Below are 26,740 nucleotides of genomic sequence, written 5' to 3'. Positions count from 1 at the left end.
AAAAGAAAAAACTTCAAAGACCGGGTTAGAGCTGCCCGAGCCTGAATATTCTCTAATTGGATCAGCATAGTGTTGAAGAACTCAGCAGACTTTCCTAATAATAAAAAAACCACAAGAGCCACAATATAACCTCCCTGTGAAACAGCAGCAGCCTTTCAGCCGTACCCTGTCTCCGCTTAAAGGGACGCCAAGTAAAAACATATTTTGGGGCTAGTTTGCATGTAATGTTGTATTTGGCTTGCTAAACCCAATTATAATTTAATTATATTCCTAGTTGTTACTTGTCATTTCGGTGTTCCAATATGATGTTGTAATACATGGGGCGAGGACGGATAAATGATTATACTACAATTGTTCTTTGATACCCAAATATGCTAGGAGGAGCCAGAAATATCAGAAAGTGGTCTCACATACAAGGGAGAAATCCTAGTGTCAAGCGTTAATGAGCTTCTAATGGAAACTTCAAAATGTGCTTCAAACTGCTCAGGTGTGACGGCCCTGAAGGTTTTATTAATCAGGTTAACTGTAATCATTTTAACAGTTTTTTTGACATACATCAAATTTATAAGGAAGCTTATAAATATATTAAGGACCCCATTGTTTTCTGATCCAGGGGATCTTTTGGTGGTGGTGACCCAACCATCATAGTGGTGCTCCTATATATAAGCACAGTCCCACAAGTGACTCTCTTACCGCAGCATCCAAGTCAGCTCCAGCTTCTATCAGCATCTGCACCATGGCCTCATCCCCAGCTGCACAGGCGTACATGAGCGGTGTCAAACCCTGGAAAAGGAGCAACGTTTACATATTAACGGGGATTTGGAGGATTATTATTTATTGTTTTTGGGCAGTAAAATGTATGAATGTAATCAGCTTGATGGAAATGATCTATTTATGTATCTATCTGTCTTTCCATCCCTCAATGTATCCATCCATCTCCCAACCTAGCCATTCTTCAATATTTCCATTCTTCAGCCTATCCATCCTTTAATCTATTCATATTTCAATCCATCCATTCTTTAATCTATGCATCCCTCAGTCTATTCATTCTTCAATTTATCCACCCCTCAATCTGTCTATCCTTCGATCCATACTTCAATCACTCCGTCCTTCAATCAGTCCATCCTTCAATCGGTCCATCCCCCAATCTACCCTTTCTTTTATTCTACCCATCCTTCAATCTATACATCCTTTGATTTATCTAGCCCTCATTCTATCCATCCTTCAATCCCTCAATTAGTCTATCATTCAATCTGGCCATCCCTCAATCTGCCCAATGGGTGCCCAGTGCCCATCCCTCAATCTGCCCATCCCTCAATCTGCCCATCCCTCAATCTGCCCATCCCTCAATCTGTCCAATGGGTGCCCAATGCCCATCCCTCAATCTGTCCATCCTTCAATCTTTCCATCCCTCAATCTATGCAACCTGTCATCTAAACATCCATCCTTCAATCTATCCATCCATCCATCAATTAGTCCATCCCTCAATCTAGCCATCCTTGAATATATCCATCCCTTAATCTATCCATTCTTCAATTTATCCAACTTTCAATCTGTCCATCCTTGGATTCATCCTTCATTCTATCCATCCATCAATCTATCAATCCCTCAATTAGTCTATCCCTCAATCTGGCCATCCTTTAAACCATCAATGCCCCAGCCTATCTATCCTTCAATCTATCCATCCCTCAGTCAATCCATCTATCCCTCATTGTATCAATCCCTCAATCTGGACATCCTTTAATATATCTATCCTTTAATCTATCCACCTCTCAATTTGTCCATCCTTGGATCACACCTTCATTCTATCCATCCTTCATTATATTCCTCCCTCAATCGTTCCATCCCTCAATCTGTCCATCCCCCTATCTATTCATATGATCTGACATACAAATACCCTCCTTATGTAACCCTAGTCTCTCTCACGCCAGCGGACTAAAAATAATTGTTAGTTTGGGTCACTAGTGGCATAATGACACATAGTCACATGATAACTGCACAGTGATAGATTGAGTAATTGGAATGGCTCATAAAGACAAGTGGTCAGGTGAGTGACCCCGATCCTCATAGTACACCCAGACCTTCTGCTGGCATCAATATAACTTTATTTGCAGAAAGAACATAATGAAAATATTTACATTAACATAGAGCTGCACGATTGTTAAGAATCAAAATCACGATTCTTTTCCCTTCCCGATCTTAAAACTGCATTTCCCGATTCTATCTATCAAGTGCAAAGTTCTCTGACAGCTGGGAAAAGAAATCTAGGCAGCCTGACAAGTTTTATCACAACATCTCAGATAACTATAAAGAAAGTAACATTTTGTTCTTCGATCAAAAGGATGAACTTCCAATGAGGGCAGTTTGACCACTTAAAGACTATAAACCTTTTTTCTGACACTGGCTTCTTACAAGTTAAACTCAGTATGTATTGTCAGAACCCCCAAACATATTTTTTAGCAGACACCCTAGAGCAGGGGTCTCAAACTGGCGGCCCTCCAGCTGTTGCGAAACTACAAATCCCATCATGCCTCTGCCTGTGGGAGCCATGCTTGTAACATTCAGCCTCGCAATGCCTCATGGGACTTGTAGTTTTGCAGCAGCTGGAGGGCCGCCAGTTTGAGACCCCTGCCCTAGAGAATAAAATGGTGGTTGTTGCAATATTTTATGTCACACTGTATTTGCGCAGCAGTCTTTCAACCACAATTTTTTGGGGAAAAAATACACTTTAAGAAATAAAAAAAAAAAAAACGAAAAACAGTAAAGTCAGCCCAGTTTTTTTTTTGTAGAATGTGAAAGATAATGTTACACCATGAGAATCGTGATCTTTATTCTAAGCAAAAAAAATCATGATTCTCATTTTAGCCAAAATCGTGCAGCTCTACGTCAACATGAATGAAAAAACACTTTTGTTAACACATATTACCTGTACTGCATACATACACATTTTTATCATAGGTGTCATTAAAGAGACCCTATAACCAGACCAATAATTTCAACAAAACCTATTTCTAGAATTATATGTGCATTTAATGCTCTTATTCATGTTTTTTACATGTAAAAGCCTCCCTTGTGTAGATATCTAAAAGCCCTGACACTGCTGCTGGTTGCCGCCATCTTAGATGTGATATCAGCAGACTCACAGCCAGCACTCAACTAACACTCTATAGTATTTTCCTTCTATTCTCTCTTATTAGCTACATTAAAGTGGTTGTAAACCCTTAGAAACCACTTTGACCTACAGGTAAGCCTAGATTAAGGCTTACCTGTAGGTCCAAGAAATATCTCCTAAATCTATACGGTTTAGGAGATATTTGCCAGAAGACAGCCACCGCTGTCTACGGTGCATGCGCCGTAGACAGCAGCACGCAGGCGCACTGGGTAAGCCGCAGATCGCGGCGATATGCCGCGAGTGTCGGCTCCCGTGCGCATGCGCGGGAATGACGTCACCGCTGCTCCGGCGAATCAAAGAGCCACGGAGACCCACCAAGAAGATGGACGCTCGGAACTACAGGGGACAGCGGTGACTTCGCTGGCTCCTGTGTCAGGTAAGTGACACATAATGGGCTACTATGTGATGCATAGTAGTCCATTATGCTTTACCTTTGCAGGGAGGCAAAGAAGAAGTAAACCCATCAGGGTTTACTTCCTCTTTAACGGCTATGTAGGGAGGGGTGGAGGAGCTGGGTCAGCACCGACAGTAATTAGACACTTCCAGAAAAGGGAGGCCTAAAAAATGCAAGGAGGGGGAACGGTGTGCTAACGAATCAGGTCATGAAGTCCCGACGTAGTCAAAATTTCTATCATATTTAAAAGGCACATTGCAACTGAATAAAAATTAATTCAAGGACAGGAAAAGCACTGCAATCATTTAAAAATACTTGAATTTTTTGTGCTTTTACCTGCAATTTTTTAGGTTGATGACAGGGTCTCTTTAATGATAAATACTCCCTAATCAGCGCGCATTTTTAAAGCATTATCTCGCTATTCAGTTAGACAAAACATCTTTTTAAACCATAATAGAGCTGTGTGTTCACTGTCCAGGTACGTCAGTCATATGATCCCACATAGGACTCTGCACAGAGCTGCTGCCAAAATAGATTTCTCACAGTCAGCACATGGTGTTTCGTGAGCCAGCATAAAAAAAAAAATCCTGCAGATAAATTTACATTACATTTACTAGTGATTTTTTTTTATCCTGACCGCAGCCAGGCGTATAGGAGGACAGCACAATGAATGTGAACAATTCTTTAGTCCATTGTGACTGGCCAAAATGGTTTAATGGAAACCTTTACTGGGAGAAATACACTCACCGGCCACTTTATTTAGTACACCTGTTCAATTTCTCGGTAACACAAATTGCTCATTAGCCAATCACATGGCAGCAACTCAATGCATTTAGACATCTAGACGTGGTGAAGAGGACTTGCTGAAGTTCAAATCGAGCATCAGAATGGGGAAGAGAGGGGATTTAAGTGGTAGGTTAATCGGATCCTGTCTAAAATTGGCCCAAGTATATGTATGAATGTGTGTTAGGGACCTTGGGTTGTAAGCTCCTTGAGGGTAGGGACTGAAGTGAATGTACAACGTATATGTAAAGCGCTGTGTAAATTGACGATGCTATGTAGGTACCTGTAATAAATAATAAATAAGTGACTTTGGCACCAACAACCATGCCACGTTCAGACAGGCTGGTCTGAGCATTTCAAAAACTGATGATCTACTGGGATTTTCACACACACAACCATCTCTCGGGTTTACAGAGAATGGTCCGAAAAAGAGAAAATATCCACTGAGCGGCATTTGTGTGGAGGAAAATGCCTTGTTGATGTCAGAGGGGAATGGGTAGACTGGTTTGAGATGATAGAAAAGCAACAGTACCTCTAATAACCACTCATTACACCCAAGGTATGCAGAATACCATCTCTGAACACACAACATATCGAACCTTGAAGTAGATGAGCTACAGCAGCAGAAGACCACACCGGGTGCCACTCCTGTCAGCTAAGAACAGGAAACTGAGGCTACAATTTGCACAAGATCACCAAAATTGGACAATAGATGATCGTAAAAATGTTGCCTGGTCTAATGAGTCCATTTCAGCTGTGAGATTCAGATGGTAGGGTCAGAATTTGATGTAAATAGCATGAAAGCATGGATCCATCCTGCCTTCTATCAATGGTTCAGGCTGCTGATGGTGTAATGGTGTGAGGAATATATTCTTGGCACACTTTGGGTCCCGTCGTACCAATTGAGCATTGTTTAAACTCCACAACCTACCTGAGTATTGTTGCTGACCATAACTATCCCTTTATGACTACAGTGTCCCCATCTTCTGATGGCTCCTTCCAGCAGGATAATGCACCATGTCACAAAGATCAGATCATCTCACCACTGGTTTCTTGAACATGACAATGAGGTCACTGCACTCCAATGGCCTCCACACTTACCAGATCTCAATCCAATAGAGCACCTTTGGGATGTGATGAGATGGGAAATTCGCATCATGGATGTGCAGCCGACAAATCTGCAGCAACTGTGTGATGCCATCATGACACTATTGACCAAAATCTCTGAGGAATGTTTCCGATACCTTGTTGAATCTATGCCATGAAGAATGAAGGCAAAATGGGGTCCAACCTGGTACAAGCAAGGTGTACCTAATAAAGTGGCCAGTGAGTGTATGTAGACTGTCATCACTTAGTTGCCTGGTTGTCAGGTTCATCCTTTGGTTTTACTACTTCTGGATCCACTGTGCTAGGTGTGAGGAGTATGCAGGCAGGCTGAAATGTTTGTGGTTAGTCCAGCAGCCAGCCCAGGGTTAAACATGTTTAGCTCAGCTCCTGGGATTTTGGTTTTGGCAGGCCCATCTATGATATAAAGAGGGGGACTGCTAAGACTGGAGAGAGAGAGGAGGGGGCCAGGAGACGGGAGTGGTGTACAAAGGGTCAAGTGGCTTTGGAGAGTCAACTGTGAGCGATAGGATGGCGCTAATGATAACGGGAGTCATTGACAGCATCCAAGTCATGGACAATGCCTACATGGACTCACACCTCACGGAGGTATGCCTTGGTCACTATGCTATGATAGATAGAATCAAGAACAGGATGCTATTCATGTTGAATTGCCATGATGCTTTTCTACAGTAAAGTTGCATTAACTGCTCTAAGCCAGGTCTGAAGTTATTCACAGGGGGGCATGTTGGTATTGGCATATTCCAAACAACCTGGGTCTGGAATTGCACTATGGGGTATGAAATAACACTACTACAAAAGGTTAACTCAACCCTTCCTTCTCTGAGCTGGCTGCTCAGTTGTCAGCTAACTGCCAGCTCCTTTCTCTCCACAGGTACTCAGCTGTTGATGATATCCTGCTCGTCAGTCCTGCCTACTTAAGCCGCTAAGAGGATCTCTGCCTTCAATCAACATTACAGAGACACTCTCCTGCATTCCTGTTAAAGACTTGCTTGGCTGAAATCCCTCCTGGCTCCAGATCCTGCTTGCTGTTTTACTACGCTCATCTCCGGCTCCCTGGCATTTGGCTTGTCTGACTATCCGTTCCGGTTCCTGAATTCTGGCTATGTTTTGACTATGTTTGTTCTATTTACTTTTATTATTAAACAAGTGTGATTTAAGTGTACTTCTGTCTCGGTCCGATTTCATGGTTTCTGACACAACTGTAGTTGCTATGGGTAACCAAGAGAAGGAACAAGCTACAGCAACCTGTTTTTAAGCAGGGTACCTGGTAAGGTGTCAGGCCTTACGGTAGTGTCTGTCTCCCATAGTAAACCAGTTACGGAGATCTATGGCCTGGTCACAAATATGAGAAGGAAGGGGAGCATGCAGGAGGTCTGTGCTATGTGCTCAGCGAGACCCCATTCTGTTACTGGGAGTGAAGTAACAGAGGTACGCTGGACTGGTGGAGAGGGTGCAGGCTCAGGACATCCCCCCTAATGCAACACATAGTACAGTGTGTAGTGACATGGGACAAGTCGCTTTTCAAAGGAAATCTGCATTTTAATACTACACACAGTGAATGCTCATCTCTAAGTTGGGGAACTGCCTTAATGTTAGATTCTTAACATGACCAGTCTCTGCCTAGTCCCAGGCATTGATGAGCATGCTCCATGCAAGTGTTACCCCACGTGCACGGTACAGTAGACCCCTCCTAGTCAGAACGGAAACCCTCCTACAAGCACATGTTCTAAGATTGATCTGGGCAGTCTCTCAAAGACAACAGAGCAACTAGCATTTTCAAGAAGGACGTCAACATGGGCAGTCTCCAAAATCTCTCAGTACGAAACAGCTTTAGTTAGTCCAACCAAAACTGATGTTTTGCAGTGGTGCCGGAGAGTTTAATCTTCTGACAAATCCCCATGTCTCTTGCTGGATGGTGCACTCCTGTTATAGCAGCTATAAGGGAGTTCCAATCCACTCTGTAATATATTTAGGTTCCTGGCATAGTGTGTAGGGAAACAAGGGTCTACGGTGAGAATGGAAACCAACCTAAAAGTTGCAACTGAAGTATTAGCTTTGGACACTAATTCTTATATGTTAACATCAAGTCATCCATTGCAGACAATCCCAGAATACTCTGCTCTAGGTTTCTCACTCCTACTGCACCGACTGAAGGATGCCAGCTCTAAAAAGTCTGCCACTAGTTGAATGTTGTAATGCAAGGAATCGAAATAGGGCTGCTGAACTTCTAAGAGTCCAAAGTGAGTTTACTAGAATTACCCAGTACAAAAAAAAAATCAACCTACTCCCCCCTTACGTGTTTTACTCCATCCAGACCTTAGTCATTGAGTGAATTTACGACTAATCTCCAGATGGAGTGAAATGCGTAAGTCGAGAGCAGGTGGATTTTTCTTGTACTGAGTAAATCTAATAAACTCACTTCGGATTCTTAGAATTTAAGCGACTCCACTTGAATCAAGTCATTCATGTTGGATCACTTCTAATAACTCTATTATCATTCTGGAACATTTATGGTGGATCTGTACAACACACCCTCACCTGATCATCCATGGTATTTATTCCGTCGGGTCCCAGTGCTCGTACCGCCTGAGGGATCAGATCAGTGCGGCCGCAGTTTAGCATTCGGAATCCCAGGTCCTGTTGAAAACGTTCAGCGGCTGCTCCAGCGTCCAGGCGTCTGAGGGAGCTAAAGCAACACTCCGGCCTATAAAAGACAACAGAATTCCAAAAGGGAGAATAAGGAGAGATAGAAGATGTGGATGGAGATAATGTCAGTCGGACATGCATGTAGAACCCTCTGATGACCCCATCCTCTTTGACAAGCAGGTGTCACCAAATGTTCACAAATACTGTATGATGAAATCATAGTGGTTCTGGCACTCCGGGAAACTGAAGGAGCACTTGTAGAAGGACAGCTTGAGGTTCCAAAATCCCTGGTCTGCTTTTCAAGTAACATAAAAGGTTCCTCTATGACAGTCTAAGCCAGATTTTTTCAACCTTTTCAACATGGAGGAACCCTTGAAATAATCTTTTGGGTTTAGGGAACCCCTGTTAAAAATGGCTATATCTACAACTCATGATACATTGGTGTGATGGTCAGTGGAAGAGAAATTCTTACATCTATGGTCTTGGGGAAGAATTTCCCCTCTACAGATAGCTAAAAAGATTATTGGTGTTAGGCCGCGTACACACGCGGGGACTGTTCGCCCAACTTTGTCCGTCAAACAGTTTCAGCAAACAGTCCGCTCAAAATTAGCATGGACGGACATGGCCACACACGACGAACGAACAGTTTGCTGAAACCGTGCGCGATGACGTGAACGGCACGTACGACGGGACGGAAAATACGACGTCCTATACACTGCATTATAACTTTCGGCGTGTAAATCCTTTCTGAGCATGCGCGGAACTTAGTTTGACGAACAAGCCTACACACGAGGGGACTGTTCGCTGAAACAAAGTTTCAGCGGACAGTTTTTCGGAATTTCCAAAAAACCTTGTTCAGCGGACTGAAAGCCCACACACGAGCGGACTGTCCGCCGAAACACTGTTCAGCGGACAAAGTTGGGTGAACAGTCCCCGCGTGTGTACGCGGCCTCACTGAGAAGTTATCCGAGAGGCAAAAATTGGTCATTGCTCAAGAAATCCCAAGCAACCATTGGAGGAACCCTGGTTGAGAAACCCTGGTCTAAGCAATCGTCCTTTCCTAACTGGGCCAATTTTTTTTTGCGTCTCATATGCTCCCATCCCAGACACTCCAACTCACAGTGGGAGGGTTTCAGCAACAGAGGCACTGCTGTCAATCCAGAAAGTAGTGGTCAGGACTAGGTGTGGTCCGATGTTGATTGACAAATTACAAGCCTGTGAACTAGCAGTGATAATGCTGATAACCACGCTCCCTGCCACATCTGAACCCACTGTGGGCAAGCAGGCATAGCCAAAATGAGAGTGGCAACTCTGCTCTGAATTCAGAAGCAGTGCAGCATTGTTGCCACCCCACCACAGGTATTAGATGGACTTCACTGGCAGAATCAACAGGTATTCGTTGGACTTTGCAGGGGGACAAAAAGAAACCTGTGAGTGAAGATGCACTTATAATTAAAGTGGAAGAACCCCTTATCCTGTCTAACCTGTATAGAAATGGTCCAGCAAATGTTGTCAAATAGGGTTTACCAATGAGGTACAGTGGTGTGAAAAAGTGTTTGCCCCCTTCCTCATTTCCTGTTCCTTTGCATGTTTGTCACACTTAAGTGTTTCGGAACATCAAACCAATTTAAACAATAGTCAAGGACAACACAAGTAAACACAAAATGCAATTTGTAAATGAAGGTGTTTATTATTAAAGGTGAAAAAAAATCCAAACCATCATGGCCCTGTGTGAAAAAGTGATTGCCCCCCTTGTTAAAACATACTATAACTGTGGTTGTCCACACCTGAGTTCAATTTCTCTAGCCACACCCAGGCCTGATTATTGCCACACCTGTTCACAATCAAGGCATCACTTAAATAGGAGCTGCTTGACACAGTAAGGTCCACCAGAAGATCCTTAAAAGCTACACATCATGCCGAGACCCAAAGAAATTCAGGAACAATTGAGAAAGAAAGTAATTGAGATCTATCAGTCTGGAAAGGGTTATAAAGCCATTTCCAAAGCTTTGGGAATCCAGCGAACCACAGTGAGAGCCATTATCCACAAATGGCGAGGACATGGAACAGTGGTGAACCTTCCCAGGAGTGGCCGGCCGCCCAAAATTACCCCAAGAGCGCAGCGACGACTCATCCAAGAGGTCACAAAAGACCCCACAACAACGTCCAAGGAACTGCAGGCCTCACTTGCCTCAGTTAAGGTCAGCGTTCATGCCTCCACCATCAGGAAAAGACTGGGCAAAAATGGCCTGCATGGCAGAGTTCCAAGGAGAAAACCACTGCTGAGCAAAAAGAACATCAAAGCTCGTCTCAATTTCTCCACAACACATCTTGATGATCCCCAAGACTTTTGGGACAACATTCTGTGGACCGATGAGACAAAAGTGGAACTCTTTGGAAGGTGTGTGTCCAAGTATATCTGGCGTAGAAGGAACACTGCATTTCATAAAAAGAACATTATACCAACAGTAAAATATGGTGGTGGTAGTGTGATGGTCTGGGGCTGTTTTGCTGCTTCATGACCTGGAAGACTTGCCGTGATAAAAGGAACTATGAATTCTGCTGTCTACCAAGAGATCCTGAAGGAGAATGTCCGACCATCTGTTCGTGTACTCAAGCTGAAACGAACTTGGGTTCTGCAGCAGGACAATGATCCTAAACACACCAGCAAGTCCACCACCGAATGGCTGAAGAAAAACAAAATGAAGACTTTGGAGTGGCCTAGCCAAAGTCCTGACCTGAATCCTATTGAGATGTTGTGGTATGACCTTAAAAAGGCCGTTCATGCTCGAAAACCCTCTAATGTAACTGAATTAGGACAATTCTGCAAAGATGAGTGGGCCAAAATTCCTCCAGGACGCTGTAAAAGCCTCATTGCACGTTATCGCAAACGCTTGGTTGCAGTTGTTGCTGCTAAGGGTGGCCCAACCAGTTATTAGGTTTAGGGGGGCAATCACTTTTTCACACAGGGCCATGATGGTTTGGATTTTTTTTCACCTTTAATAATAAACACCTTCATTTACAAATTGCATTTTGTGTTTACTTGTGTTGTCCTTGACTATTGTTTAAATTGGTTTGATGTTCCGAAACACTTAAGTGTGACAAACATGCAAAGGAACAGGAAATGAGGAAGGGGGCAAACACTTTTTCACACCACTGTATGTGAATATTACAATTTAAAGGGTCAGCCCACCCAAACTAGATATTTCATTTTTTACCACATGACAGCTTCTCCTATAGCTGAGAGACACTATTGGTGAAATCCTGGTTCTGAATATCAGCGGTGCCCAATGGGAGGGGCTCCACCATTTAGAATATGATAATATGAAGAATTTAACACGTATATCTTTTCAATGGGAAATTGGCAATAACACATTTAGGTAGAGTGGGGGAAGGTTGGAAGAACTTTTGACCATATTTTTAATGCTGTCCTTGCCTTCCTGTCCCAGTGACAACTGCTGACCCTATTTCTAGTATGGGCTTCACAGGAACAGGAAGTGAGGGAAATTCCCCTCAATGGGGTTACAGACAAAAATGAATTATATTTTAACTTCCCCACTCTATCCAAAGCTAAAAAGAATTGAGTTAGGCTTTAAAGTGGTTGTAAGCCCTTACATATACCCAGTGAAGTGACTAGCCTCAGGTGATACACGGAGATTAAATAAATCCTCCTACAAAAGTTGTACCTGTTTATCTGAAGCTCTCTCTCTTCTCTACATCTGTTCAAAGTGTTACATTTTAAAGTTTCTCTGAGAGTTCAGAAAAAAGGGGGCGTAGAACTGAAGTTACACTCTGCGGAGCTCAGGAGAGTTCAGATTGGAGGCAAAAGATACACACCCCTTCACGTAGCTGGGCAGTAAGGGGAATCGGCAGCGCACACAGTGATAAGGGTGTGCCCAGGCACACCCCCTGCGCACACCTTTGCAGAAGTGACTCATGCTGATAGCAGAGAAACTAAGCAGCAGACAGAACTGGCACTTAGTGCTCCTAGATGAAACAAGTACATACTATAGAGGGATATGCTTTGTTCAAATTTCATGCCTGAGGTTTACAACTATTTTGAAGACTAAGTTCACTATTACCAGGAAATAGCCTATGCAGTCAAGGGGCCCCAGGAGATATAAAAAATCTGCGCAACTTTGTAAAATGATCATTCCTTTTATTTTTTTTACCTGTAGGCCAGGTGGGTCCCCTCAGAAGCTTGGCTTAAAAACCCATAGCGATCCCCCACATCCTGCCTTGTTTGCTACCGCTGGACGTCCCTTCCCTACCAATGGTTTTTGCATTCTAGCAATAAAGCAGGATGAGAATTCTACAAAGCTGCACAGATTTCTAATATCTACTGGGGCCCCTTAAATAATTAATAGGCTTTTTTTTTGGAAAAGGTGAACTTAGCCTTTAACCACTTCCGGACCACCGCACGCCGATGTACGTCCCTACGTTGAGGACGGATATCGTTGTTATGGCAGCAGCTAGCTGCCATAACCCTAGTAACTCTGTGTCCGGCCGGCGGTCCGGTACAAGATAAAAGTGGTCTATGTGGCGGATTCACCGCAAGATCACTTTTATCGGTGGCGGGAGAGGGCCCCACCCCCTCCCGCCACAATCCAGTGCCCTCCGCGCTGCCAACAGCTCCAGAGGCAATTGGATCCTACCTGTGGCCGTGCATGGAGACAAGTGAGGGGAAGATGGCCCCCACCCGTCGCCATATCACTGCAGGGTGGAAGCGACGTCAAAACGTCACTTCCGCCCATAGCTCTTAAAGGGACAATGAGAATTTTTTTTTTTTTTTTTTTTTTAGGGCATTTTAGTGGAAATATGAGATCTGATGGTCTTTTTGACCCCAGATCTCATATTTAAGAGGTCCTGTCATGGTTTTTTCATTCCTTGTAATAGGAATAAAAGTGACACAATTATTATTTTTTTTTTAAAACCGTGTAAAAATAAAAAGGTAACATAAATAAGAAAAAAAAATTATTTAAAGTGCCCTGTCCCGCCGAGCTCGCCTGCAGAATCGAACGCATACGTGAGTAGCGCCCGCATACGAAAACGCTGTTCAAACCACAAATGTGAGGTATCGCCGCGATGGGTAGAGCGAGAGCAATAATTCTAGCCCTAGACCTCCTTGTGTAACGCAAAAAAATGCAACCTGTAGAATTTTTTAAATGTCGCCTATGGAGATTAAGGGTAAATGTTTGTTGCCATTCCACGAGCAGGCGCAAATTTGAAGCGTGACATGTTGGATATCAATTTACTCTGCGTAACAATATCTTTCACAATATAAAAAAAATTGGGCTAACTTTAATATTGTTTTATTGTTTCATTCAAAAAAGTGTATTTAAAAAAAAAAAGTGTGCTTGTAAGACCGCTGCATAAATACTGTGTGACAGAAAGTATTGCAACGACCGCCATTTTATTCTCTAGGGTGTTAGAAAAAAAATTATAATGTTTGGGGGTTCTAAGTAAATTTGCTAGCAAAAAAAAAATTTTGCTTGTAAACAACACATCTAAAAAAGAGGCTTAAGTGGTTAAGGGCTACCCCAGGTAGATAAATAAATACATAAAAGAAAACACAGAGGTAGGAATAGTTTTTGCTGCTAAGTGCATGATGCATAGACATCCAAGTCTCACCATAACTGGTCAGATCTGTAAATAATAATCTCTTGTCTACGAGTATCTTTAGAGATGCCTCCATTCAGCAGTATAAAGCCCAGCTGGGCTGTCACTTACTTGAGCTGTCGCGGTTCACAGTCCAGGCCAGGGAGGAGCAGTCTGGTGGTCTGTCTGATGTCATCAGCGTCTACGGTCAGGCTGCGGCGGTGTTCAGCATATGTGATCGCTACACGCATCCATTCCATAAGTGGCGGCAGCAGAATAAATGGCCTGGGGGAGTAAATGCAAGCTCTTTATACAACATGTTAAACTGTTATAGAAGATCACTACTACTGAGCTGTCATGTCACTCCCACCAAAACCTTTCTTTTAGTGATGGATAGGATGGAGAAGGATTAGAACCTCTGTTAGATATCTATAAATGCAGCAAAATCCTTACCCCTACAAGGACAGGAGGTGCAGCAAAGTGTTTCAACGGGGACAAAAACAGCATTAGTACTTCACAGAGGTTCTAACCTTCTTAATGCCATCCAAAAGTCTGGAGTTTAGTTCATATAAGAATACCAGGGTAAAGGCATGCCAACCTAATACACACACATTAGCCACGCGCTGCTGCAGCCAAAGGGTAGGGCTCTAATATAAAGGGGAGACTGTGAAATTGTGGGGCTCTGTGATGGGGGACTGGGTGATTGGGGGGCACTGCGTGATTGGAGGGGCTCTGTGATAGGGGACTGTGTGATTGGGGGGGGGCTCTGTGATGAGGGACTGTGATTGGGTGGGCTCTGTAATGGCGAGACTGTGTGTTTGGGGGATCGGTAATGGTAGACTGTGTAATTGGGGGGCTCTGTGATGGGGAACTGTGTGACTGGGGGGTCCTCTCATTTAGTTAGAGGACACTAAGATGGGGGGAGTCTGATATGTGGGGGGCTCTCAAAGATAAGGGGCTCTTATGTAGAGCTGCACGATTCTGGCTAAAATGAGAATCACAATTTTTTTGCTTAGAAGATAGATCACGATTCTCTCACGATTCTCGCGGCGTAACATCATCTTTCACATTAAAACAAAAAAATTGTGCTAACTTTTTTCATTTTTTATTATTTATTGAAGTGTATTTTTTCCCAAAAAATTGCATTTGAAAGTCCGCTGGGCAAATACAGTGTGGCATAAAATATTGCAGCAATTGCCATTTTACTCCCTAGGGTCTCTGCTAAATATATATATATATATATATATATATATATATATATATATATATATATATATATATATAATGTTTGGGGGTCCCAAGTAATTTTCTAGCAAAAAATACAGATTTTAACTTAAGGAAGAAGTGTCAGAAAAAGATTTAGACTTTAAGTGGTTAAACTTCCTGCATTTACACTTGGTTGAAAGCTTGGCAGACTGCCCAGATTATTTGCTTACACAAGAAGTTCTTTCCCTTTGATCTAAGAAGTAAGTGTTAGTTACAATGTTTCAAGTTCTAAACTTGGCAGATTGCCTGGGATGCTCCACTTGTTTATATGAAAGAATCGCCTACTCTCATCAGGGGGGTGAATCGAGATCGCGATTTTTTAACGATTAATCGTGCGGCTCTACTCTGATGTATAGAAAGGTTTCTGATGAGATGGGTAGACTCTGATGTGATGGGAGGGCTCTGTCCTGATGGGGGCACTCTGTCCTGATGGGGGCACTCTGTCCTGATGGGGGGCTTTTGATGTTCATTTCAGCAGAGCGGTTGTGGTCATTGTCCCAGCCTCGGGTTTCCTATTGATAAGTAACAGTAACTAAAAAATAAGCTCTAGTAATTTTTAGATCCCTATTTGCAAAATGTAGAACGGTTGGAGATTAGATAACAATTAAATACATTTATCTCTTATAAACAAATTGCATGAAAAATGTAAACTCCCACTAAACTTATCTTAATGTGGTCTCGGTGGTTGGACTTAGCAGTTGGTGGGTGGGGGCTGTAATTTCTCTTAACCGTATTTCTTCATGTATTCCAAATCCTACATTTATCGGTAGGCTCTGAATAGGGATGTTTGCTATGATACCAAAACTTTATCATGACTTTAATCTCCATTTTTCGTATCATAATCCCTCTGGATATCTTCATAAGAATTCCTTTTCTCATAAATGCTTCTTGTGATTTCTATGGTTGGTGTGTAGTTTGAAGGCAAATGTGTATTTAGTGCATTTACTTTGTTTATCCTAATGCTGGCTGCATTTTCTTTGGTGACTCCTCTGCATTTCTGTATTATGACCAGTTTAATATTTGTATGCGTGTCTCTGTATGTTACCTATTGTCACACTAATATACTTTATTTGCAAAAATGTAATCTGATTTAAAAAAAAAAACAAAAAAAACATCTCCAGCCATTTGTTTTTCTACTTTTGGATAAGGATTAGAATCTCTGTTAATTTTTTCTTGCTGTCTATGTCCTTAGTTGTTTGGCTCTAACCTCCCTATTTGTTTGGGAACCATTGTCACTAGGAAATAACTGAATTTAAAATTGAAAATAAATAAATAATTAAAACGAGGGTTATAATAAACAAGATAAGAATGTACTTATGTGGTTAACCCGTTTTCAAAATAGACTAGACAAACTTTTGCATTCTATGCATTAAGATAAAAAAAAAACTTCTGTGCAGCAGCCCCCCTAATACTAACCTGAGCCTCATCTTGTTCCAGCAATGTTGCACGAGAGTCATCTGTCCGGGACTCTCTCTCCTCATTGGCTCCTGCTGCTGTCAAAGTTAGTGAGCCAATGAGGAGAGAGAGGGGGCGGGGCTGAGCCATGGGTCCATGTCTGAATGGACACACAGAGCAGAAGCATGGCTTGGGGGCGCCCATAGCAAGCTGCTTGCTGTGGGGTCACTCGGCAGCAGGGAGGGCCCAGGAGTGCCAGTGAGTAACATTTTTGGTACTTTTAAACTAAAAAAATATATAGACTTTAGTATCACTTTAATGTTAATAAATCATGAGGATCAGATGGTTTGCACCCAAGAGTTCTCAAAGAACTTAGCCATGTTATAGCCAGACCATTGTTCCTAATTTTTGAGGATCGCTTGCTGGTGTAATGAAAATGTGATACCAATGTTAAAAAAAAAAGGGCAGAGATACATATGGGGGAACTACAGACCAGTCACCCTAATATCTATAATTCATGTAAAAAAAAAAATGACTACTGGATATATGAATTTCATACCTCCCTCCCCACTCAACCCCAATAAATACACAGACTGCATGCCTTCGATTTGAAATGGTCACATCAGCCCTTTACTTAACCACAACGGAAAGAATTAACAATTTATGAAATAACCAAAGCATATTAAACCATACCCTACCATACAATAATGTCCCCAGCAGCCCCTCACCGCCCTGAGAACAGCTCCAAATTGACCATTTTCTGCTTTCCCAAGGGACTGAGCCATGGAAAAGACAACCGATACCAAAACAGGGGAAGCACCACACCACCATGTGGGCCCCAATTTTATTTTTATTTTTTTAACTATCCTACCATCTCACAGACCCCTATGCTGCCATGACAAGTGTTTCCTATAAACTGACGCACAAGAAACTTTATTCTCTCATCCAGGTTCCCAACCACTTGCCCGTAAACCTCTAATCTGGTAAGGCTTCTTGTACCTACATAGTTTTTTTGGGACTTCCCTCAGTCATGTAGCCCCCCATTATTTTATTGCACTTTTTTCCTGTTTTTTGTCTTTTTTTGGTTCTGCTTGCCCAACCAGGCCTACATACTATAAAGCCAAAATAGAGTGTCATACTCCTTTAGGTAAACTTTCTATGATGTAAAGGAAAACACTGTAGAATCAAGCAGCTTTGTAGTAAACTCAGTGAATAGTTTGATTCAGGAATATTGTTTTTCACCACTACTAAAATGTTTAACATGAAAAAAATAAAAAATAAAAAGCTTTACATGCGATTACATATGTTGTTACATGATACAGAATGTACACACTGTATACTGTAATTATTTCCAATCTAGAAGCTCTTTGTATCTGCTAGCCTGGCCCCCGGCCTCCATCCTGGAGCTGACTCTAATCTCAGGAGCCTGAGAGACCACTTAGGAGAAGCTGTCAATGAAGTTTTATGCCAACTCATAAACTTGCTGACAAAATCCCATTATGGCAGTGATATACCTTAGCCTGCACCCCTCAGCGTCAGCCGGGTCTGATAACAAAACACATTTTTTAGATTTGTTTAGCAGACTCCAGGAGAGACGCACAGCTACCTCCCGTGGAATGGTATTTGGGCCGTTTGGCAGAGGTCTTCACTGTGCTACACTTTATGCTTTTGTTTAATTGCTCTGCAGTTGTGTAATTCAAGCAAGGCGATCTGTGCGGTAACTACATAGGAATTCCAGGGACATTTTTCAAAAGAAATATTTACAGCTTAAAAATATGTCAAGAAATTCGGTTTAACTGAACAGCAGAATTACAGAACATTCAGGGGTTCTTTGGGGGGCCTGTAAAATAATAAAGGTACAAAAAAAAAATGTAATAATATGCTTTTTGCTAAGGCTATACTATGTGCTCATCTAAAATGGGGTCACCAGCCAATCCGAGGCCAGGGACCTCAAGAATGCAGCCTATCCATTCACAGGATACCAGTGATATAATTGGGAAAGCAGCCTATCCAACCAATGATAGCACTGAGAATATAGCCTATCCAGTCACGAGAAATAAATGACATAACTGGGAAAGCAGCCTACTCATTCACAAAATACCAGTGGTATCACTGAGAATGCAGCCTATCCATTCACAAGATATCGGTGAAATCACTGAAAATACAGCCTATCCATTCATGAGATACCAGTGCTTTTTGCTAAGGCTATACTATGTGCTCATCTAAAATGGGGTCACCAGCCAATCCGAGGCCAGGGACCTCAAGAATGCAGCCTATCCATTCACAGGATACCAGTGATATAATTGGGAAAGCAGCCTATCCAACCAATGATAGCCCTGAGGATGCAGCCTATCCATTCACGAGATACAAATTACATAACTGGGAAAGCAGCCTACCTATTCACAAAATACCAATAGCATCCTTGAGAATGCAGCCTATCCATTCACAAAATACTGATGGAATCCCTGAGAATGCAGCCTATCCATTCACAAAATAACAGTGACATCACTGAAAATACAGCCTATCCATTCACAAGATGCCAGTGACCAGTGGCAGCTGGTGCGTGATAAACTTTTTTTTGGGGGGGGGACCAACCCCCCTCCCCCCTCGGTGGAAGATGGACGCAGGGAACACAGGGAACATCCCCCCCACTGCGGGAGAAACACTGGTCTGGAACCTCTAAGTAAGCCTTAATGCAAATCCTGTGTCATTTTCTCCCACAGGCCTCGCTCTGTCACAGTACCTAAAAGTGTATCTAAACCCAAAGACAAATGTAATATAAAGCAGCTTAACAGTACAGAGATTAGGTGGCTGCATTGGTTTTTACTTCTCAGGTTTTTTCTGCTATTTTCACCTTGCGATCCTGCAAATAACACCCTTCCTGTCCCAGAGGCACCGATAACTGTGGGGCTACCGCAGGATGCAGCACAGTTGGGCAACGGGTAGGTTTGAGGTAAGTTGCACAGCCTCGAGCACCCACGAAAACAAGTCAGCTGGTTGTAGATGTAGGGCCAGTGACCAGAGGATCGGATAGCTGAAGGCGACCAAAGTAGGAGGGCATCAGGAACAGACTGAAGATTGAAGTTCAATATGGTTCTTACAGACAGGAGCAGCAGCAGGGAGATGCTTCCACAATGCTGTACGGAGGGAAAACAACAAATTGCAGTCCAGACTCCACCCAGCATGTGATTTCAACACTCCGACTACAGTGTTCAACCACTGGTGGGAAATGGAGACTAATGGCATGCAGGAAAGTGTCCCACAGCTAACTAACCCAGAATGCAGTCAGAAAAGCTCTGCCATGCAGAACCTAGTTCCTAAAAGCCACGTCAAGGCTAGCCCCAAAGTGCCCACTCCAAAGGAGCCTAGATGGGCTGCGGTCCAAAAAGCTAAGCCCAGGATGACCATGATGGACCACTGTGAATTGGAGGGGAAGCCTCCAGCAGTGGTGTGGAGTCCTAAATGAAGAAAAAAGAGCTAGAAGACCAGTGACATCACCAAGAATGCAGCCTATCCTTTCACGAAAAACCAGTGACATCAGCAATAATGCAACCTATCCTTTCATGAAAGAACAGTGACATCACCAAGAATGCAGCCTATCCTTTCACGGAAGACCAGTGACATCACCAAGAATGCAGCCTATCATTTCACGGAAGACCAGTGACATCACCAAGAATGCAGCCTATCCTTTCGCAGAAGACCAGTGACATCACCAAGAATGCAACCTATCCTTTCATGAAAGACCAGTGACATCACCAAGAATGAAGCCTATCCTTTCATGAAAGACCAGTGACATCACCAAGAATGAAGCCTATCCTTTCATGAAAGACCAGTGACATCACCAAGAATGAAGCCTATCCTTTCACGGAAGACCAGTGACATCACCAAGATTGCAGCCTATCCTTTCCTAGGAGAGCGGTGACAATATTGAGAATGCAGCCTATACATTAGGCAATGTGGCAATAGTGGGAAAACACCAGGAACTGATTTTTTTTTCATCTGCTTGAAATAATAGTAGCATTAGTACAAATGATAGCAGATGTAGAAGCCAGAACGGCATCCAGTCTGTGTTGATAACAAGCCATGATCAATCCAAAACAGCATTGTAGATGCGTCCATCCATCTCTATCTGCCTTCAGCATCCATTAGCTGTTAATCTGGTATAGCCATGTGTGATCACCATGAACTCATGTCCGCTGAGCACACGATCCCCCTGTGAGGTACAGCGTCAGTGAGCTTGTAGCTGTTCTTTATTAGGTGTGGATGATATTGATTTCACAGGAACACATGGAAGCAGTTTGGGGACACAGCAGTAGAGGGGTCTGCAATGCTTCACATTGTGTAATTTGGGATGGGGTGGCAACAAGGTAGTGGGCTTGGCTAATGTCCCCATTTGAACTCTTTGAGAGGAGATGTTTCTGCAGCTGTACGAAGCACGTGTCACAGGAGATGGAATTACTGAGAAATTCTATCCAGAGAAAGGGAAACACGTACAGGCTTTTATTTAATGACGTGCCATCATCCAAAACAACCTATTAGACTTAGTGGGGGATTTCTAAGAATCCTGGAAATCCCATGTTTGCCAAAGACCCCTCAGAGTAATCATGCACAGGTTGCTTCCCCCCCATGTGCAATCCTTCAGAGTTGAGCCAGAGTGCAAAGATAAAGTTTCCTAATCACTCAATTTCACCCGCTGGTAAATCCTGGCATTGCAGCTTGTACATAAAATACGACCAACCATGATAAGCAAGGATAAGAAATATGACGCCACCCACAGGCATCAGAAGGTGCTCGAGCATAGTCTTGGTCCAAGTGTTGGAAAGACCCGACTTACAAAAATCTTTCCATAAACATCCATGTTTGGATCACCCGAGCACACATGGTTTTGAATAAGAATGGGCATCCATCTCGGCTGCGTTCACACCTCAGCGTTTTGTAGCTCGAAGCTCCAAAACGCTCGAGGGGGAAAATCATTTATTCTCTATAGAGATGGTTCACATCTCCACTCCATGTCGCCTGAAGCTCAAAAAAGTTCTGGAGCTTTTTTTGTAGCTCAAATCGGGCAGATTTGAGAATTTTTGGTGCAACTTTATTCTTATAGGAATGAATGGAAATGCGCCATTCACTCGTCTTTGTGCAGATTCGTGCATTTTGTCACATGTTTTTGTGTGATTTTCTGCTCAAACTAAAAAAATAATAATAATAATAATAAATGTAAAATAGATATACAAATAACTAAAAATCATCATAAATAAGTAAAATAAATTCATAATTCATGTAATAATACATTAATACATAATAATTAACCTCTAACCTTAAAAAAAATGTATTATAATAATAATAATAATGATAATATAATAATAATAAAAAAACAATAAACACCCAAACTCAAACAAAAAAATAGATTAATAATAATAATAATAATAATTTATTTTGTGTTAGAGTGTTTAGTTATTTATTCATTTAATTTTTTTAAGGGGTAAGAGTTAAAGTTAAAGCTTAATTATTTATTTTTTGTTACTTAGTATTCATTTATTGAATTTTTTTTTATTTATGATTTTTGTTTTTTATATTTATTTATTCATGTATTATAATTAGAAAATAAAGTAATAATAAATAACCCTAACAAACTCTTAATCCTAACCCTAACCTAAACTCAAACCCCTTACCCTAATGAAAAAACATTATAATAAATGAATAATAATAATAATAATAATAATAATAATAATAAAATGAAGAAATAAAAGCTAATTGAAAAGCTAAAAAAGCTGAAATACCTAGCAACAAATGATGCAACAGATAATAGTTTTCTCTATTGGCTAAGAATAAAACACCAAAGTCCAAAAACGCTCCGTACAAAACACGCAAGTCGTTTTGTATGCAGTCCTAACCCTAACCTAAACTCGAACCCCCTTACCATAACGAAAAAACATTATAATAAATGAATAACAATAAAAAGAAGAAATGAAAGCTAATAGAAAAGCTAAAAAAGCTGAAATACCTAGAAACAAATGATGCAACTAATAATAGTTTTCTCTATTGGCTAAGAATAAAAACCAAAGCCTAAAAACGTTCCGTACAAAACACGCAAGTCGCGCATAAAACACGCCAAAATCGCGCATAAAACGCTATGTTCAGATGTGAATGCAGCCTTCTGGAGCTGGCATACCTTGTAAAAAACATAATTCAGATTGGCCAATTTATCCTCCCTCAGGGGATGGCTGAAGAAATTGAGATCACCAGCTGGATAAAGTAAGGATGATCTTATATCTGTAAGCACTGTGGTCTTGGGGTGATTATATTCACGTGGTAGGTGCCTTGTTCCAATGAGTTGCAAGAGTCCAAAGGCATGGCAGGCTGAACAAACAAGAAGTTCACAAAAACATCAGTTGCCCGCGCAGGGGGGGTTCTTCTACATCAAAGTGAATAGTCAACTGAAAATGTCGAGCTACCTGGCTCCCTAGTTAGCAGCACCACTGCTCCTCTTACTACAAACAAGAAAAAAAACACACAATAACAGTGCCACTACCCAGCTTATAATTATTTGATGTATAATGTGAAGTAAACACAGCTGTAAGAAATCCAGGGGAATCTAGCATGTAAATGAAGCAAAAAAATTGAGAAAAACAATGCAAAAAAAAAAACTAAACTGTTTTATAACAAATAAATAAATAAATGTAATTTTTTTTTAAATAAAATACAAAGATAAACAAAAAAAAAATACTGAATGAAATATTAAAATAGAATATTGAAAGAATGCATTGGGTTTGATTTCATTGATATTTCATTCAGTATTTATTTTAAATTTTTTTGTTTATCTTTTTATTTTATTAAAACATTTTTTTTTAATTCAGTTACTTTTTTATTTTTTATTTATTTTTTCCATTTCTTTTTAATTTTCTCTATTTCCCATTATTTATTTATTTTTGTTAATTTCCTTTTTCATTTATTTTTATTATTCAACAGTTTACTGGGGCTTCTGCGCCGTTTTTCTTTCACCTCTTACTAGTGCCTCTGACTGTGTTGTCCAGCTGTCCTGGTTCAATTGGCTTTCTTAGGCTTTAGTTGCAGCACCCTTCTGCACAGACCACTCCTGGCCTCTGGATTGGGGTTCTCCAGACACCCCAATAGGATCCCATCTCACTCCTGGAACGAGACCTCCTGGCTCAGGCTTCTATGACCCCTGGGGAAAATCTCACGTCTCCAAACTGGGAGCCCTTAGCTATACTCAGGCTTGAGTATATAACAGTGATGGCAAACCTTGGCACCCCAGATGTTTTGGAACTACATTTCCCATGATGCTCATACACTCTGCAGTGTAGTTGAGCATCATGTGAAATGTAGTTCCAAAACATCTGGGGTGCCAAGGTTCACCATCACTGGTATATAATGACCGTACACACCTGTGTACTCACACAGGCTGCCTGCATCAGTAAAATCCAGACACATGATTGGAGGTTCCGTCCCACCAGACACTTTCGCACCTTCAAGCTCCAGGCCCTGAACCAGGTTTACAGAATCCAGAGAACGCCAAAAACACATCTGAGCTGAGCTCAGAAACAATAGTCTGGAACAGTGTTATTGAACTCCAGTCCTCAAGGCGCCCCAACAGGTCATGTTTTCAGGTGTTCCATTATTTTGCATAGGTGATTTGATCAGTTTCACTGCCTTAGTAATTACCACAGCCATTTCATCTGAGGGAAATCCTGAAAACATGACCTGTTGGGGCGCCTTGAGGACTGGAGTTGAGAAACACTGATCAGGAACCTCTAAGTAAGCCTTAGCCCTTGTACACACGGTCGGAGATTCCGACGGAATGTGTCCGATCGGAGCGTTTTGTCGGATATTCCGACTGTGTGTGGTCTGCATCGGACTGTTTCCGTCGGAATATCCGTCGGACCAAATTTTCCAACTTGCCGGAAATATTTTCCGACAAAATGCTCAGATCGGACATACTCCGATCACGTGTAGAGAATTCCGATTGGACAAAGTGCCACGCATGCTCAGATCAAATTCCTACATCAAAGCTATTGGCTACTAGCCTGAACATAGTCCCGTCGTAATGAAATAACGTTATTACGTTCTGAACGATCGGATTTTCCGACAACTTCGTCCGACCGTGTGTATGCAACAGTTTCGGGCAAAATCCGTCAGACAAAATCCGACGGATTTGGTTGTCGGAATCTCCGATCGTGTGTACAAGGGCTTAATGTGAATCCTGTGTCATTTTCTCCTACAGGCCTTGCACTGTCACAGTACTTAAAAGTGTATAAACCCAAAGACAAATGTAATATAAAGCAGCTTAACAGTACCGAGATTAGGTGGCTTCATTGGCCTTTACTTCTCAGGTTCTTTTTTCTGCTATTTTCACCTTGCGATCCTGCAAATAACACACTTCCTATCCCAGAGGTACCTATAACAGTGGGGCTACCGCAGGATGCAGCGCAGTTGGGCAACGGGTAGGTTTGGGGTAAGTTGCACAGCCTGGAACACCCACAAAAACAAGTCAGCTGGCTTTAGATGTAGGGCCAGTGACCAGAGGATCGGATGGCTGAAGGCGACCAAAGTAGGAGGGCATCTGGAACAGATTGAAGTTTAACATGGCAGACAGGAGCAGCAGCAGGGAGATGCTTCCTCAATGCTGTATGGAGGGGAAAAACAACACAAATTGCAATCCAGACTCCACCCAGCATGTGATGTCATCACTCCGACTACAGTGGTCAACCACTGGCTGGAAATTGAGACTAATGGCATGCAGGAAAGTGTCCTACGGCTAACTAAACCAGAAGGGAGTCAGAAAAGCTCTGCGTGCAGAACCTAGTTCCTAAAAGCCACGTCAAGGCTAGCCCCAAAGTGCCCACTCCAAAGGAGCTACATGGGCTGCGGTCCAAAAAGCTAAGCCCAGGATGACCATGATGGACCACTGTGAATTGGAGGGGAAGCCTTTAGCAGTGGTGGGAAGTGAAATGAATTAAAAAGAGCTAGTAAAAAATAGAGAGCTGAATAAAATCCATCCATCCTACTAGGACAGTAGCAAAAAAAAACATGCTGGTAGTAGGAGGGGTTATACCCTGGGATGACCTACAGTTTTTGTTTGCCAGTAGTGATGGACTCGGATCAAAGCCATTACTGCACACCCCCAATCATAGGCAGTGCGGTATTTCCCGACTGGCAGCTGCACATACACACGCTGCCTATGATTGGCGGCATGCAATGCCGGCTTCCTGGTGGGTTCAATCCAAACACGCCCGAGCCCATCTCTGTGGACAATCCTCCTGTAGGTGGCAGTATAACCTGAAGGTTTAAGACTTCCTGCGCCCCTCAACGAATGAGAAAGAAATACATGTTTTTAGACAGAGGAACAATCATAGCCTTTGTCAGCATTTTGTTGTTGTCTGTGTCCCTGTCCATTGTCCCGGGGACCGGTGCCAGGAAAATCTGCACAATGGGACACTGATAGAAAGAGTCTGCTTTAGCTACACGCTGGCACATACAAAACACGCAGGAAAAATTTGACACCAAAATGTAGACCCTCGCTGCTTTTGTCCTCTAATTTATTTCTATATTCGTCTGAATCTTTTACGTAAATCTGAAATGAATTTGAGTAATACATCACATCAAAATGTATTCGGAATTGTTACACTTCAGATGCAAAGTCGCCAAGTCACATATTGTAGACATCCTTACCGCTCGTTGTGAAGTGCCATTCTGGGCGGGTCCAGGTTGGGATTCTCCATGGATTCCATCTGTGAGCAGCGCAGGAAGTAGTACAGTGTGTGCAGGGAGTCTGGGGACCAGGTGATGTGCTGCTGGGGGTGGCGGGCTTGGCGTACCGGGCTCATGCCGGGCCTCAGCGTGTTCAGACACTGCATGTGGTGCATGGCACGGGATACCAGGTCACCTACAAGTACAAAGACATGAATAAAGCAATCCTTTTTATGATGAATACATTATATATATATATATATATATATATATATATATATATATATATACATATACATATAGTAGATACATGCTACATGTATCCTCAGTGTATGCACCTGGGGTCAATCAGCTGCAGTGTGTAACAATGGAAAGCGTATCTAAACCCAAAAACAAAAAGGTAATATATTGTACCAGCCTGGAAATGTGGCAGCTGCATTCATTTTTGTTTTTCAAGCTTTTTTTTCCTTTAACCACTTGCCTACAGGGCACTTACACCCCCTTCCTGCCCAGGTCATTTTTCAGCTTTCAGAGCTGTCGTACTTTGAATGACAATTGCGCGGTCATGCTACACTGTACCCAAATTCTTTTATAATTTTCTTCACACAAATAGAGCTTTCTTTTGGTGGTATTTAATCACTGCTGGGTTTTTT

At 42.2% G+C, this 26,740-nt stretch overlaps 1 protein-coding gene across 4 annotated transcripts in view; it reads right to left on the bottom strand.

Annotated features, from left to right (window-relative positions):
- ABTB2 (ankyrin repeat and BTB domain containing 2) overlaps positions 1 to 26,740 on the bottom strand; it is a 227,861-nt gene that overhangs the window by 41,724 nt on the left and 159,397 nt on the right. For all 4 annotated transcript variants that reach the window (XM_077462772.1, XM_077462763.1, XM_077462757.1 and 1 more), the window contains 4 exons: positions 26,070 to 26,283; positions 13,854 to 14,006; positions 8,016 to 8,181; positions 694 to 783 (listed from right to left, as the gene is read on the bottom strand). In XM_077462772.1, the coding sequence (XP_077318898.1) occupies positions 694 to 783; positions 8,016 to 8,181; positions 13,854 to 14,006; positions 26,070 to 26,263 (603 nt within the window). In that variant the 5' untranslated portion in view covers positions 26,264 to 26,283. The remainder of the gene's footprint in view (positions 1 to 693; positions 784 to 8,015; positions 8,182 to 13,853; positions 14,007 to 26,069; positions 26,284 to 26,740) is intronic.

Source organism: Lithobates pipiens, unplaced genomic scaffold (assembly GCF_037356315.1).
Source record: "Lithobates pipiens isolate NorthernLeopardFrog02 unplaced genomic scaffold, aLitPip1_a1.2 Scaffold_10, whole genome shotgun sequence".
NCBI classification, from domain to species: domain Eukaryota; kingdom Metazoa; phylum Chordata; class Amphibia; order Anura; family Ranidae; genus Lithobates; species Lithobates pipiens.
The sequence above is the reverse complement of the archived record's forward strand: the minus strand, read 5'-3'. Positions and strand labels throughout refer to the sequence as shown.